Source organism: Perca flavescens, chromosome 2, assembly GCF_004354835.1.
Source record: "Perca flavescens isolate YP-PL-M2 chromosome 2, PFLA_1.0, whole genome shotgun sequence".
NCBI classification, from domain to species: domain Eukaryota; kingdom Metazoa; phylum Chordata; class Actinopteri; order Perciformes; family Percidae; genus Perca; species Perca flavescens.
The window spans coordinates 7,285,464-7,302,643 of NC_041332.1; the positions used below are offsets into that span (position 1 = coordinate 7,285,464).

Genomic DNA, 17,180 nt, shown 5'->3' on the forward strand with positions numbered 1-17,180 from the left:
GCATTTCACATGCAGAAGCTTCAGTTGTAATAGTTGTGTCAGCAAGAATGAGGACGTTTTCCACAAATAGAGACAAATGTAGAAACAGAACCTTGATTTAAAACCGCTATGTAGAATTTCAAAAACCAAAACTGGGAGACAGCCGTGTAGGTAGCTCTTTTACAAGATTTTAGGAGTTTTGTGAGAAAGTGAGTCAGCAACCAAACACTTTGTTTATTAATCCAAATCTGGTCATGTTCAAACGATTTCCAGAAGCCTTTTTTGTTTTTCTCCCACCCTAGATATAAATCTTGTAATAAAAACCGCTTTTGTGAGATGTCATCAAGTTCATTATGCTAATGTTCTCTTGTGTTTATCAGGTTGCTGAATGCCAATAAGATCCACTGCATCAGAGCCTCGGTGTTCAAAGATCTGGAGAACTTGGCTCTGCTGTCGCTGTACGACAACAAAATCCAGAGTCTGGCAAAAGGCACCTTCAGCTCGCTGCGCAGCATCCAGACACTGTGAGGAAAAAAAACGCACACACATCACATGCTATTTTAAGTTCTGTTATGTTCTGTTCCACTCCATTCAGTCTGTTCTGACTGATGTCCTGCCCCTTGTGATTTCCCATCAGCCACCTGGCCCAGAACCCCTTCGTGTGTGACTGTAATGTGAAGTGGCTGGCCGACTTCCTGCGTTCAAACCCCATAGAGACCAGTGGAGCGCGCTGCGCCAGCCCTCGCCGCCTCGCCAACAAACGCATCGCACAGATCAAGAGCAGCAAGTTCCGCTGCTCCGGTCAGCGTCTCTCTCTCTCTCTCTCTCTGTGTGTGTGTGTGTGTGTGTGTGTGTGTGAGAGAGAAAGACTGGAGTGTGAATTGAGACGGGTAGTGACAGTCTGGTTTTATGGCTTTAAGATGAACTGCAGCAAAGCTTCCCTCAAGAGACATATACAGTGTGTAAGAAATGCAAATCATTATCCTCCCAAAAGCCCTTTTGTCATATACATGTGCTATTAGCATATATATTAGTTAGTGACGTTCTGTCAGGCACATTCCCTTCTCTGTTCCCAGTATAACATCCAGAGTGTTGCACAATGCTTCATCCAGAAAAAGCTGAACCGACAAGAATTTTCCGCCTCTCGTCTGTTTTCTTCGATACAAAACATCATCGAAGGTCAGATAAGGTGTACTAGGTGATTATTCCAGTTCAAAAGATCTGTGATTGAGTACTGTTTACCCCCCGTCTCAGACTCATATCTATGGTGCTCCAACTGAAAATGCTTATTGTTTCTGCCTACATAAAGTCAAACAAGTTTGAAGACTGCCAAAGCATTTCGGCTAGCTTGTCAGACACACTTGAGGTAAACTTTTAAAGGACCTTAAAGGACCTATTCATGCACAAATGTCAGAGTGAGTGGGCTGCCGGTGTTGGACAAGGGTGCGGTTCCTTGCTCAAGAGCACCTTGAGATGATCTTGCATCTCTCCAGCTACCAATCCACACTCTGTACTTTGGTCCGTACTGGGCCTTGATCCGGTGACCCTCTGGTTTCCAACCCAACTCCCTACAGACTGAGCTACTGCCACCCTCATCCTGTAGTTTTTTTCTTTTTTTTTTCTTTCATAAATCAATGCTATTGGTCACCCTTTATGTCTGCCTGTGGGTTTTACAAATATTTAAACTGACAACGTAATTTTGTCTGAGAAAAATAGCTCAACAAAATGTTTTCAAATTAGCCTTTTTTTTCATTTCCTGAAAAGCAACGGTTTTGGACATACAAAGGTTTTCGCTCAACAGCGACGGTTTGTACTGTATGTTTTCTAAGAATAACATTATTTGAAAGCTGTTCATTTTGCATAATACTTCTGTGCTGTGGGGTGTAGTAACCATTGCAGCCTCTAGGGGTCCCTGGTAGGGCTTGGACTTTAATTCTTGTGAAATTAAGTGCAGGAAATGTTCAGGTTCCAACCGCAAAACGAACAGTGCAACGAAAACAAGTTTTAAGTTTTCATTATGAAGTTATATATCTTAAAATGAAGCATAAAACTTATTTTTGTTGTTTTAGACCTAAGAGTCGTTATTATATGCAGCAGTTCTCAAGTTCACCTCAGAAATGACAAAAACAAATGCCGTTAACAGCTAGTTTAGTAACAGTGAGAACCAGCTGCACTGATGAAAGGGAAAAGCGTGTCAAGTGTGGGATACAAAGAGACTGAAAGAAATAATGTGTTTATGTGTGAAAGGTTACAGTATTTGTTAGAAAGTGCGACAGAAATGAGACTGAAGCGAGTTAATCACATTGATTGTAACTGGAGGCCTGTGACTAAAAGCTCCTGGTCATTTCCTCCACCCACACCATGCCAGTGTGTGAAGCCAGCCCCTGGCCGGTGAAACCATGGCCGGCTCTTTGATCACCACATAAACTGCTCCACGCTGCTTTAGTCCACTGCCAGGCCTGGAAAGCTGCGCGCAGGCCGACGCATCGCTTCCAGAAAAACGGCAAAACATGGATCTGGAGACAGATTGTTTTACGCCTCCTTTCATGTTTAAAAATGTTAACATTTGCTGCTGCCAGTTTTACACAAGACCTCCTCCAGGACTGTGTCTAGTGTGTGTGTGTGTGTGTGTGTGTGTGTGTGTGTGTCTGTGTGTGTGTCTGTCGAAATTTTCAAACCGTTTGACTGACATGGTTTTGTTTCTTTGTCTTTCACATAACAGCCAAGGAGCAGTACCACATCCCAGGTGATTATTTGTGTGTGCATCTTCTAGTATATACTTGACTGCCAAGCCTAAAACTGTACATGCCTGATCAAATAAATGTAACCCAAACAGCTTGACAGGATTTAATAACACTAGTATGCCCCCACTGCATAGTATTATATTGCATATTATTACCAGAACAAGATGCGGCTTTTAAGTCTGTGGTCTTGCCGTTTTCTCTCAATGTTGTTGAGAACTTTAACATCTACTATTCACACAACAGTGATTTGTAATCCTAGTTATCTACTTTGGCCTGTGATATCAAGTTAGACCTGGGTTAAATACAGGATTGATTGAACTGATTGACTAACATATGTATGACAACTGTTTTTGTACATATAAAATCCAAAATAGTTTGGCCCCTGGATGTCTTGTTTTTAATCTCAAATGTATCCAAGAACTAATTTGGGCAGATTCAGTATCTTCTGCTTCCTGAAAACCTTTCAATCTTTCTAATCAAAAAAAAAGAAAGTGAAGCAAGGAGAGAGATTTGCGTGTTGTGTTGTGTACATCCAGTCAGGTTCATATTGATATCTGAATGAAGGAAAGAACCGTCAAATCATTTACAGACTACCACTACAAATGTATCCATGGCTCCGCCAGACCACTAAGAGAGAAATGAGATTGTTTACTCCCCCCCCGTGTGTGTGTGTGTGTGTGTGTGTGTTTGTGTGTCCAGGTACTGAAGACAGGCGTCTGAGCTATGAGTGTAACAGTAAGCCGGTGTGTCCTGCTAAGTGTCGCTGTGAGGCAAACGTGGTCGACTGCTCCAACCTCCGCCTCACCAAGTTCCCTGAACACCTGCCCTCCTCCACTGAAGAGCTGTGAGAGACTTACACACCCGCACAGAACGCACATACCATAGATATAGAACATACAGTTCTATATCTATGACACATACAGCCTAATTAGAGTCCACGGTTAGCAGAAGGCTAAACTATTAGTAAGTAAGTAAGTAAATTTTATTTATACAGCGCTTTTCACAGACAAGGTCACAAAGTGCTTTACAATGTGCATAGACAATAAAACATGGTAAAAATAGTCAATAGAATAAGATACAAGTACAACAGAATCAATTTTCAAATAAATAAAAGACATAGGCTACCCAAAAGCTAGCCTGAACAAGTGAGTCTTCACTTGTCCCTTAAAACAATCCATATTCTCAGCAAACCTAATGCTAGTTGGTAAGGCATTCCAGAGTCTGGGTGCCATAGCCTCAAAGGCTCTGTCCCCACATGTTTAATAGCAACATTTTCTCTCCATCTCTGAAACCTCGTTTTATTGCACTTATTGTCAGACTCTCATCTAGACTCTTTGAGAAGTCTGTCTTCCTTTTTTGGGGTTGCTTTTCAATGTCATGTGGAATCTTTGACCAATGACGGAAAAAAAAAATACTTCCTACCCCAGCTTTAATGCAGTATACTGCACTGCAGTTTCTTTTTGCTTATCCGATTCAATTCAATTTTATTTATAGTATCAAATCCTAACAAGAGTTATCTCAAGACACTTTACAAATAGAGTAGGTCTAGACCACACTCTGTCATTTACAAATACCCAACAATTCTAGTAATTCCCCCCAAGAGCAAGCATTTAGTGCTACAGTGGCGAGGAACACTGATAACATACAGTGTATTGTGATACTGGTTAGGGCTGGCTCTAATGATTATTTTCATCATAAAACAATTAGTATTGGGTGTTTGTTTAGTCTATAAAATGTCAGAAAATATTAATAGTTTAAGAAGACCTTAAATTGCTTGGTTGGTCAAATCAATGATCCCAAAATGTTCAATTAAATGATTTAAAACAAAGAAAAGCAGCAAATACTCTCTTTTGAGAATCTGGAATCAGTAAATGTTTGAAGGTTTGCATGATATATGACTTAAATGAATGATTGAATTGAATTTTCCATCCAATTTTCTTTCTATCAATTGGTTCCAGCACTAATGCCAATGTATTTGTGATTAGGCTATATCAGTCTTATTTATATATCAGGCTGGCTGCAGTATACACAGTTACAGTGTGCCATATTATATTGAGGGGATGCTTTTATTCAAAGAGCCAGTGCCAGCAGGGTCGACAGTGTTAAAGCCATACTCTGCAAAGACACACACACGATTACGCTCCTATGCATGTACATACACACACAAGGACTGTAAATGAATACACACACAGACACTTTATGGATATCCATGTTGACGTGTTGTGTAGGGACTCATACTGCATGGATGCACGCTCAGTGGACAAACACACACATTCCGAACCGACTCTTCTGCTAATGATGTTTTTGCTCCGTCCTCCTCATGTCTGCTCTCCGGGACCTTCCCAGGCGCCTCAACAACAACGACCTCTCCGTGCTGGAGGCCACCGGAGCCTTCAAGGGCCTGTCGCAGTTGAAGAAAATGTAGGTCACTCAGAAAACTTCCAACAATGACAAATACCCTTTCAATCATCAAAGGAAAAGTCCAGGAGATCTCATTGTCTAGCCCTCTGTTTCCCAAACTTTTTCACATCAAGGACCCTAAGCCTGACACAAATGAGACCACAGACCCCCATGTGACAAGAAGTTGTCCCAGGGTCCCCCATCTGATAGGGTTAGGGTTAGCTTTGTTTGCTTTTAGATGGTTTATTACAGAAAGTGAATGAAACCCATGATCAAAACAGTCATACATCCTGTTATTGTGTTACATATGGTTGGAATTAGAGTAATAGAATCGTCCGCTTTTTGCTGGGGAATCCCTGAAACCGAAACAGCCGAACTTAGCCCCGCCCACAACATTAGAGGTCGTGGAAGTTACGTCGGGAAGTTGGGTCTGGACTTGATCCGTTGTGGGGCTATGCTCAAACCAGAGCTGTTCGGACCAATCAAATTGTCAGGGCGGGCTTTATTCGATGATGGACAGATGATCACCAGTAACGTAATCGACCACGTCACCAAAGAGTGCTTGGGTTGAATTTGATTACAACAAAGATTCCGCCATCGCGTCTGTTATAGAAGATCTCGACAGAGCATTCATTTCAAAAGAGGAACAGAGAAGCGCGATCACGTATAGTATACACATTGCCACGCCCGTCCGCACGACACGGAAACTGCCGTCTCTGCCTTTGCTGTGTCGAAGCTTGCCTTTGACTTGCAGCTTCTGTGACGTCTGTCTCCGTTGCTCCGATTGGTTGTAGGCCTCTCCAATTGAGAGCAGAGGCATTTTCTTTTCCTGGTTCGGTTGAAACACCCCCCCCATAATCACAGCCCAATGGAGCAGCATCAGACTCAGATTCTGACTAGAATGACGACGTCAGGCTATGAAACCCCCTCAAGAACCCCACTTTGGGAACCACTGGTCTAGCCTTCACCATGACCATGAAAGAGGTTCAGACCATGAACCTGAGTACAGTACTTGATTTATAATGTTTTACTTGGACAAATTATATGGAGAAAGTACTACAGTAACAATTAATTTCACCACTGGAAAACGTATCTCCCAAAATGTTGAGTGCTGACAATTGGGCTGGCTGACTTCCACCACATGAGTAGACAGCTTGCTTCAGCAGAGTAGATTATCTTTTTGCTAAATGATCATATTCCATTGGATTGCGTGCATTGCCTTGAATCTCTACATTCCACACAGCCTCTTTTTTTTCTAAATGTTGTTATATGTAAATTATTTGTTTCTATATTTATTGTTTGTTTATTTCATTTTGAAGTTTAATATGTTGCTGTACATATGCACTAGGGGTGTGAATCTTCACTTGTGTCACGATCCTCAATATTATTATACTGTATATTGCTACACATGGTTTTCATCGACAAATTCAAGCAGTCAGATATATTTATGAGCTCCCGTTTTTATTGTATCTGCTCTTAAGGAAGACACTTCTTGAATGTAGCGGAGTCTGAACACCGCAGACGACAGACCAAAAGGTAGAACCAAAAAAAACAGCGACCGGAAAATCACCAAGTAACATCACTGTGTCACTGCATCGATGCAGAATTGTCCATCGCGATGCATCGATGCAACTGTTCATTTCAATGCCACTAGTACGCACCAACAACCAAGGCAAATTTTCTTTTTTAGTGTTACTTACTTGGCAATAAGTCCTTAAGATTTAGAATGGAGCTTTGCGATCAACACAGTGTGCAAACTGTAGAAAACGTTTATTTTTTTCCCCCTTTCTTTCAGTAACTTGAGCAACAACAAGATCTCAGAGATTGAGGACGGGGCGTTTGAAGGTGGGTCCGCGGTGGTGGAGCTTCACCTGACAGCCAATCACCTGGAGTCTGTGAGAGGAAGCATGTTTAAAGGCATGGAGGGACTACGCATGCTGTGAGTTCACTTCATACTCCTCCTGAAATATATTCATCATCGCAGAGAGTAACGTATCAATTAGACCCCTGAAGACCTCCGACAGATGTAAGCGCAGAGGCAGGTTCAGAGTGAGAGACAGTTCTAAAAAAGTTGAAAATTGGGGTTTAATGAGATGTATGTAGGACTCCTAGGTTCAAGTCTATTGCCATTCTTTCATATACAAGTATACATTTAATTAAGGCCACAGTGCATAAAAAGTAATAACATGGACAACAAAAAATAGAGGAAACTGGACATAGTGTAATAAATATACTTTCAAGGCCTCATGTACTCAAATCTAAATCTGTGTGGTATGTTTTGTGTGTGTGTGTGTGTGTGTGTCTGTGTGTGTCTGTGTGTGTGTGTGTGTGTGTAGGATGCTGAGGAACAACAAGATCAGCTGTATCCATAACGGCAGCTTCACAGGGCTGAGTAACGTCAGGCTGCTCTCCCTCTACGACAACCAGCTGAGCACCATCCTGCCTGGAGCCTTTGACACCCTGCCCAACCTGTCCACGCTGTTAGTCACACACACACACACACACACACACACACACACACACACAAACACACACACACGGTCTGTGTTGTTCTTTGTTATCCTCTCCTACACTACATCTCCTCTGTCCATCAGGAATCTTCTGGCCAATCCTTTTAACTGTGACTGCCGTCTGTCCTGGTTCGGTGCGTGGCTTCGGAGCCGAAGAATCGTGACTGGGAATCCTCGCTGCCAGAGTCCCGCCTTCCTCCGAGAGATCCCCCTGCAGGACGTAGCCGTGCCTGACTTCCGCTGCGAGGATGGTACGATACACGCACTCAAAACATAGGGGCGTAGGGAGGTAGGGCGGTCGCTTACTAATCAGTGGTTTGTTGACATGTCAAAGTGTCCTTGGGCATGATACTGAACCCAAATTGCTCCTGATGCTCCGCCATCGGTGTGTGAATGTGCATGAATTTATATCTGATTAGCAGGTGTCACCTTATATGGCAGCCTCAGCCACCAGCGTATATGAATGTGTGTGTGAATGCGGTGCTTGTTGTGTGTAAAGCACTTTGACTAGTCATTAAGACTAGAAAAGTGCTATATTATTTCAGTCCGTTTACCATATAAACACAAATATAATGGGCTAGACGGGAATGTGATCAAAGTGCAGAACAGTTCAAAAGCCTTATCCCTGTAACATGAATCTATGCAGACAGAGATGAAAGAGAAAATGCAAAATGTTAGAGGTGGAGTTCTGTAGTTTTTACATGACAGCAGCAATATGATACCTTACAATGATTTTTGAATACCACATCATGTAGAATATCACCTCTTGACATGAATGAACTGAGTTTCCACGTTTTATAACGCTGTGTGTGCACTGTAACTGAAGTAAGCCGAGCCCTCACCCTCCTGGCCGTCCTGTCTGTTCAGGCTCGATTCCGGTGGACAGCAGCTGCGCCCCGGGGCCACAGTGTCCCAGCCAGTGTACCTGTATGGACACAGTGGTCCGCTGCAGCAACAAACACCTGCAGGCTCTGCCCAGAGGACTCCCCCGCAACGTCACCGAACTGTGAGTCTGACAGAACAACCACAGCAACGTTTTGACTCATTGCTTTTCACATCATCTTCAATAGAACAGCAAAAACTAATCGATTGATCGACATAAGTCATCTTGGGCAAAGAAAACACTGACTGTTATTATTTTAGTCTATTATTATAGACAAAAAAACAATCAAAACAGCCACAGCATGTTGGTTATAATTATATCATCATCAAAAAAGACTAAAAGGAGAAAGGTCACAAATGTTAAAATCATTATTAAGGTAAAAGATAATTTGCATTAAGGCGTTTGCTGTTGCAGAGTAAGCCCTGAAATGTCAGGACATCAAGGTGTAAATAGGATATGTGGTATGACAACTACATTAGGTAGAGTAAAAGATGTACTGAGGTAGTTGGTACACATTGTAAGACTGACGGATGCATCTAAATTATATATGAAACCCCTATCTATCAATGCTCGGATTGTTTTTCTGCAGTAACTTTTATTAAGGTTTTCTTGTCACATAGTTCCACCTGTTAGTTTGATTTCATTTATTCAGGTGAAAGTACATCAGGAACCTCTTGACTTTGTGCAGACATGATTGTGTGTGAAATGATTTCAAAATATCTCCTGAATGGAGGATGTGAATTGTTAATAAGCAGAGATGCACAACAAATGTCTCTCTCTTGTCCTCTCAGGTATCTGGATGGTAACCAGTTCACCAGCGTTCCTAAAGAGTTGGCGTCTTTCAAATACCTGCAGCTTGTGTAAGAGCCGCTCGACTGAACCCTACTAATCCTCTCACTCCACTAACCCTCAGCCCCATCTGCACTCACTCTACTGACATTCTATTACAACCACTGACACTGTGAATAACAAGTCTAATTACACTGTTTTTACTTAACTTTTTATTTAACTTTCATTTACACTTTGTTCCTCTAAAACTGTGTGACCTTACAGTATATAAAAAGGGCTACAATTCCCACATAGCACATCTGACATGGATTTGAACACCCTCAATTTAAAGCTCAGAATCAGCACTTTAACCTCATAGTTACCGTATTTTGTAATCCTACGTTTTGGCATGTTGGAAGTAAACTGGATGCAAAAGAGCTACATGTGCAGACGCACCCCCATGGTAACTGTATCAATGAAGACATCCAGCAGGGGGAGCTGTGGACTGCATGCTTAAATCTGAGGGGAGAAGTCGAGCTCACTCTAAATAGCTTCATGTATTTATATATTTGTCACAAACACGCATGAACCACTTCATGTGATCAATTCAATTCAACAACCAGCAGCATTTGAAGATGTTCTAATGGGAAAATGTGTGTCTCTGAATGTGTGTTTATGTTATGGAGAGAGATCGCAGTATGGGTTATTTGTGTGTGTGTGTGTGTGTGTGTGTGTGTGTGTGTGTGTGTGTGTGTGTGTGTGCGTGCGTGCGTGCATGTGTCTGTCTAATGGGACCCCTGCAGTGTAGTTGTGTGTTTGTGTGTGTGAGTGAGTATTGATTGGAATTGACCTTTGCCTCTGCAGAGATCTGAGCAACAATAAAATCAGCTCCCTGTCAGATGACTCCTTCTCCAACATGAGCCAGCTCACCACTCTGTGAGTCCACACACACACACACACACACACACACACACACACACACACACACACATGCACACATGCACATGCATGTTTTAAAGGAGAATTGAAATGCTCTGAAGTCAGTCTCTGACAAAAAAACTACATTTATCTGCTTTAGATAAGAAATTGACCAGTGTCTGTTAATTGAAATCATCATTTAAAGAAAGCGAAAAATATTTACCTTTGACAAGAGGCATCAGTTCTTTTGACACACAATTAAGTTTAGTGTGTCAGATACAGAAGGATTCAGCCTAAATGGTGAAGAGTCTTGACATTTACCATTACAGATATTTATTCATCATAGCAAAGGGTAATTTAGCTTAAATTCAGTTTTCAGTCAAGACAGGACTGACAATTAAGTTCATATATCACGATAAATCACGATGGACCTTTTTCACAGCAGACATTTTGACTTGACTCATAGTCAAGCTATTTCAGTGAGTCAGCGTGCAAAATACCAGGACTTCTCCTAAGTGGGATGCAGCCATCAGTAATGGTTTTGAATACACCTGTGCTTTTCCTACTATGACATGTCAACATGTCTGCCGTGAAAAAGGTCTATTAAGCAGGCATAGATTAATAGTTGATTCTTTATTTGTCATATGCACAATAATTACAGGGAAGCAGTTGTTGGCAATGAAATTGTTGTTTTTAGGCTCCCTCCAACAATGATTCTACAAACTGTAAAAAAACAACAACATCCAAGATATAAAACATAAAATAGTGCAGAAGTTAAATACAATAGAATACATATAAAATAGAAAACTGTGTTAGACTGGTGTGCAGTAGTCATATAATTAATCAACTGTAATAATGTAATAACTGTAATAATGACAGGATTATATAAATGTGTATGTGTACTGTGATGTGATGTAAGTGTACTGTGATGAGATATATATATATATATCTATATATAGATATATATAGTTAGCCTGCAGACCTGGGATCCCCTAGCCTAACATCACCAGACCAAATCACAAACGCGAGTTAGTCTGGAACCTCAGTTCATTTAGGATTTCCATGGTGCATTAACAACGGCGAAAGACCAAAATGCATCTGCATGCAATTTAATCAAAAAGATAAATCTATAACCAATCGGAGCAACGGAACGTGACGTAGCACTGAGCGACAGTCGTAAACACACTACAGCCTGCAGAGTTGAGCTGTGATGGTGTAGCATCAATATGTCTGTGAATGAGTCTCGCTGATTTAGCCGTTAGAATTTGAAAATTGCAGGGCTGTCCTCGACTGAAGAAATTCGACTAACGCTCTATGATTCTATCGACTAATCGATTAGTTGATTAAAACGACAGATCTGTAAATCTGAGTCTCTCTACAAAGAATCGTGCAAAAGCACCACTTAAAACCTTGTGTTTACCAGAGATGTGCTCATATAAGTTTATAGGAAATAAATCAGCATGAAAAAGAATAGAAAATGACTAATCGACTAAAGAAATCTTCGTGGGCCAGGACCAAAACGACTGAATGGTCGACTAATCGACTAAAAGGGGGCTGCCCTAGGAAATAGTACTTCAACAGAAAGTTTGACATCACCTGCAAAATGTTGCCATGTTGTTTCATTGCCAATTGTTAGACATTTTAACATTGATTATTTTTGATATTTTTTGTATACCTGTGTTCACTTTCATGGAAGTCTGGCCATTAATTGTTGATATAGTTACTAACATGCTTACAACCAACTGCTAGCTGAGCATAAACTGTAACGAATGTAAGGAGAAGGCCAGTGAAGTGTGTGAATACTAATTGTATCTTAGAGTTAAAGCTGCCGTTGTGTTGTTTCTCCTCCTGCAGGATCCTCAGTTACAACTCTCTGCGCTGTATCCCTCCTCTGGCACTGGGTGGCCTGCGCTCTCTGAGACTGCTGTGAGCTCACACACAGACACAGACACACACACACACACACACACACACACACACACACACACACACAAACACTCCAAACCGCATCACTGCCGTCCCCTTGCTTCATAACAACAAGCCATTATCTGCCTTTCCTCTGTTGTTGAGCTGGATGAGACTCGCTGCCTGTCAGAGTGATTCTGTGAGTTCTCAGTATGACCGTTTTTGACCCTCAGCTGTGTCCATCTTTCAGCTCTCTCCATGGCAACGACATCTCCGAGCTGCAGCAGGGCATCTTCAGCGACGTGGCCTCCCTGTCTCACCTGTAAGCACTGAAATATACATGTAGTTCCCACACACATGCACATGTGAAATGACAGCAGCTGAGTGTAATCGACAGCAGGGTCTGTCCTCTCTGACAGAATGAGGTGTGTGTGTGTGTGTGTGTGTGTGTGTGTGTGTGTGTGTGTGTGTGTGTGTGTGTGTGTGTGTGTGTGTGTGTTCGCACGCACATATACAGTATAACCATCTTCAGTCAAGCATGACCCATGTGAGTCAATCAGAGGATCCACAATAAGTGCAGAGGGACGAGACGAGAGATGGATGATGGAGGGGAGGTTGAAGATGAAAAGGAATAAGGAAGGGAGGAGAAGAAGAGGTGATGGAAGGCAGGAGGAGGAGGGAAAAGCATGTCAGGAGGGAGGGAGTATTTATATTTTTGTCCTCAGATGCGTAAAATCAATTCTGAATTAAAATTCTGCCAGTAAGGATAATAAAGTAGAACTGTAAAGTGATCCACGTGTGGTCATGTGATATTCTGTGTGGGTCAGTGAAAGACAGGAAGTGTTTTCCTCCTCATATCTTGTTCTTTGTGGAGCTTAATCGACTGTAAATAATTGAATATCCTCTCATATGTCCTGTTCTGTGTGTGTGTGTGTGTGTGTGTGTGTGTGTGTGTGTGTGTGTGTGTGTGTGTGTGTGTGTGTGTGCGTGTGCGTGTGCGTGTGCGCGCGTGCCTGAGCAGAGCAGTGAGGATGGCTCCACCATGTGGCTTAAAAGAAATTGTGCAAAAATGTGGATACATTAACTTTTCTTTCATTCTTTCTTTCCATCTGTCTTTTTCTTAGCTTTTTTTCCTTCTGTCTCTATTGTTCTCTTTCTTTTTCTGTCTGCCTGTGTCTTTATTTTTTCCTGTCGTTTCTTCAATGTTGTCCATCTCTTCCGTTCTTTCTGTTTTCTTTCTGTCTGTCTGTCTTTCTTTCTTTCCATCCAGTTTCCATACCTCCTTTTTCTTTCCTTCCCCTTTTCTCCATCCTCTCTACATTTCTAATTTCATCTATTATCCCCCCCCCACCTTTCCCATTACTTTCTCTTTCCCACTCCTCATCGTTCCTAACACACCATGTCTACTTTTTTAAACCTCCCACCTTTCCTCTCCTTTTCTTTTACTTTTTATCCTTTCCCTTCTTCCCCCATTTTCCCTCTCCACCCCTTACTTCTTATCATTCTTTCCTTTCTTTTCTTCCTTCATTTTACTATCTTCCTTCCCCTCTGCTTTCTTCTTCCCAACCTCTTTCCTTCTCTCCCTTGCATTCTACACCAGAAACTCTCCCCTCTGTCAGTGAGCTGACTCTTTGTCTGTTTATTTATATCTTTTCTTTTTTTTCCCCCGTCAGAGCGATTGGAGCCAACCCCCTGTACTGTGACTGCCGTCTGCTCTGGCTGTCAGACTGGGTGAAGAGTGGCTACAAGGAGCCCGGTATCGCCCGCTGTGCCGGTCCCCGTGGTATGGAGGGCAAGCTGCTGCTCACCACTCCTGCCGACAAGTTCCAGTGTCTGGGTAAGCTGGCAGGAAGCCGTCCCTGACTTAAAAAGACACACACTCACAGGTGTACAAACTGCACATAAAAGAGAAGCTCTGCAGTAGTTGCCTGTCTGGCACTTGTTTTGACACATACAAATATTTTATTTGGTTATTGGTGACCTGACATTTAAAAGCTATTCATATGATGCTGATATCATCTGTGGTCTTTCAGTGATTTGGGATGAATACAAAGTTAATTGGCTATTTTGTTCCTGTGCGATTCTGCCATTTAATCAGTAAAATGATCTAAGAGAGCAAACACCCACGTACTGTCGCTCCCCCATAGATGATAGTTAATGAAAAAAATATATTTTTAGTCTGTGTGGCCTTCATTAGAAGTCGTCTGCTTTGACTCCTACACACCTGTCACAGCTGAAGATGCTGCACACTATCTTTAACTCAGAGGTAAAAGTCTATAATAAAAGACAGAAGACACGTTTTCTGACAAACTGTTGCCGTGTGAGTTGAATTCAAATTTTCCTGTATTTTGTTTAACATCCACTGGGCTCTCTTTTAAGAGTGCAATCATAAAGAACATATGCACAATGCTAGTAATGTATGCGAGGCAAGAGAGAGGGGCAACGCTAAGGTGATGTTTTCATTCATATGGATGCAATTGAACTATGGCTTCACTGAAATGAGTACAATACAAGTAAAGGTAAAAGAACTGGATTTAGCTGGTTGATGTAGTTTCTTTTTAGAATAAATTATTTGTTAGGTTGTTCTCAGTTAGATTTGGTCATTTAGATTTGCTATCCAGAGCGGCCTTTTTCTCTTCAACCAACCCATTCTCACGAGTTTGTGAAATGGTCACGTTATTTTGATTTATTGATTTGTGTACAAGTGACGATTTTCTCGTTTATGTCGTGTACAGGTCACGATTTTCGAACGCGACCATTTCACGAACTGCCATGACACTGGGCTGCTCTGGGGGACTCAACAATGGGGAAATAAAACGCCACACGCCAACCACAACAACAGAACATTGTGGTTAGGAACAGAATAACGCGGAAAGGAACTGTAACACGTGGGACGCGATCCCCCGCGGTCTCCAGGGTGAAAATCCCGTGTTGTTTGACTCGTCTACCACCCCGACCAACCTCCCTGCGCAGATTTCCGCCTAATCAATACTACTCGCTACCGTAATCGTTCTGTGATCACGAAATATGCTTCCCATTGAAATACATTACTTTAAAATTCGTGCTCACCACACGAAAATAAGGACATTAACGTGTTCAGTACACAAATCAATAGATTCAATAACGTGACCATTTCACGAACTGCCGTGAGACTGGGCTGCTTCAACAGATTAATTATTATCTCCGCCAAGTACGTTATGTTTTGGGTTAGTTAGTTTGACTGTTTTTTGGCAGGATGACAGAAAACCTACTAGCCCGATTTTCATGAAACTATGTTTAAGGGCGTAGCATGGACCAAGGAAGCCCCCATTACATTTTTGAGTGGATCCGAATCGCGGGGCGGATACACAAAGTGTTTTTCACTTTCATTAACATTGTGAGATGGGGTGTTTGTTCTGCATTCAAGTGAGGGCTGGAAAAAATGAGTTTGCGATCATATTTTGTGGATATTTGCTCTTCGGTGCCAGGCAAATATTGGAAAGAGTTATCAACATGTTTTAACGCTCTGAGCAATAAAATATAACATGTTTTCTTTGTAGCATCCCTGTTCAAGACTTAAAGCTCATTAACTAAAGTCGGAAGGTCTTTGCTGAGGTCTGTACTCTCCAAGTGCCATTCTAACGTATTTTTGTGTTACAGGACATTTTTCCATTTTCTTTTCTTTTTAATTTCCATGTATTGCGTAACAGTCGATCTCCATGGTGCCTAACCTTTTCTCGGGATCTCCATTTGTCCTGTCATGTGAAGTGAACGATCTAGGTGCAGCCACATTCACATCTTTAAGCCCAAAAAGATGTCATGTCAAAACTAAACTATAGACAAAAAAAACAACTCATAAGGTTTTCCAGTAGTTTCAAGCTAAATATTTGTTATCTGTTTCATTCTGAAAACACAATTGTGTTTGGAGCTCTGTCGTTTGCCTTCCATACAGTATATTGAGCCCATTACTTCTTCTGCCGACCCCAGAAACTCTGAGAACGTTTGCTCTGAAAGAACAGCTTCTTTCTCCAGTTTAGTATTTTGTGACGGACAAAGTGAAAAGGCATTTCGAGGCCTGTGTGATCTGGCTTGTTGACAGTGACCAAAATAATGTCTTTATAATGATCTTGATAACGATTAAACCTCTGTGTGTGTGTGTGTGTGTGTGTGTGTGTGTGTGTGTGTGTGTGTGTGTGTGTGTGTGTGTGTGTGTGTGTGTGTGTGTGTGTGTGTGTGTGCGCGCGTGCGTGTGTGTGTGTGTGCGTGTTGTCAGGTCCGGTAGAGGCATCTGTTCAGGCCAAATGCAGCCCATGTGTCACGTCTCCCTGCCAGAACCAGGGTGTCTGTCAAGTCCACCACACAGAACTGTACACCTGTACCTGCAAGTCTGGCTTCACGGTATGACACAATGTGTGTGTGTGTGTGTGTGTGTGTGTGTGTGTGTGTGTGTGTGTGTGTGTGTGTGTTTGTGAGACGTGCTGCAGGCTCACGTGATCTATATAGCAAGTTTGCCTGTTTCATGAAGCACCTTCATAACTAATTAAAAAGTTCCCACCCCCCCCCCGTAGACACACAGCAATCCATTTACAAACCCAGTGCTAAACATTTAAAACCACCGATTCAATATTTAATGTGTTTGCGGGTTGTCAGGGATTATTTTGAGCCCACATTTGTCTCTGATCATAATCCCATCAAATGACTCACTTGACCTGATCTGATGTTGTACTTAAAACAAAATTATGAAATAATGCTCTATAATTAATGTTTGTGTGTGTTATTTCAGGGTAAACACTGTGAGACTCCACTCGATGCTTGTGTCAGTAATCCCTGCACCAACGTTGGAATCTGTATCAGTGACGAACAGACGGGAGGCTTCAGGTAACAAGTCTTAAAACGTTTGTAGATGGGGATGGAAAGAAAATAGAGAAACACCTAAAAAAAAAAAAACTGCACAAAATCTGATCATACTTAAACCAAACAACAAAAGGGAAACAAATTTTGGACATTGCATGGATATCGCTTCATTGGGACATTTGAATTATTTTATCTCCCTGACAGACTTCGCCGTTTTTTCTTCCCGGTTGGATTTTAGCA

At 41.9% G+C, this 17,180-nt stretch overlaps 1 protein-coding gene across 3 annotated transcripts in view; it reads left to right on the forward strand.

The window, feature by feature from the left end:
* Window positions 1-17,180, forward strand: part of slit1b (slit homolog 1b (Drosophila)) — a 77,980-nt gene that overhangs the window by 45,317 nt on the left and 15,483 nt on the right. For all 3 annotated transcript variants that reach the window (XM_028592025.1, XM_028592020.1, XM_028592031.1), the window contains 16 exons: window positions 360-503; window positions 617-780; window positions 2,702-2,725; window positions 3,423-3,567; window positions 5,070-5,144; window positions 6,919-7,062; window positions 7,460-7,603; window positions 7,718-7,884; window positions 8,501-8,639; window positions 9,308-9,376; window positions 10,149-10,220; window positions 12,057-12,128; window positions 12,358-12,429; window positions 13,781-13,944; window positions 16,360-16,484; window positions 16,870-16,964. In XM_028592025.1, coding sequence (XP_028447826.1) covers window positions 360-503; window positions 617-780; window positions 2,702-2,725; window positions 3,423-3,567; window positions 5,070-5,144; window positions 6,919-7,062; window positions 7,460-7,603; window positions 7,718-7,884; window positions 8,501-8,639; window positions 9,308-9,376; window positions 10,149-10,220; window positions 12,057-12,128; window positions 12,358-12,429; window positions 13,781-13,944; window positions 16,360-16,484; window positions 16,870-16,964 — 1,815 coding nt within the window. The remainder of the gene's footprint in view (window positions 1-359; window positions 504-616; window positions 781-2,701; window positions 2,726-3,422; window positions 3,568-5,069; window positions 5,145-6,918; window positions 7,063-7,459; window positions 7,604-7,717; window positions 7,885-8,500; window positions 8,640-9,307; window positions 9,377-10,148; window positions 10,221-12,056; window positions 12,129-12,357; window positions 12,430-13,780; window positions 13,945-16,359; window positions 16,485-16,869; window positions 16,965-17,180) is intronic.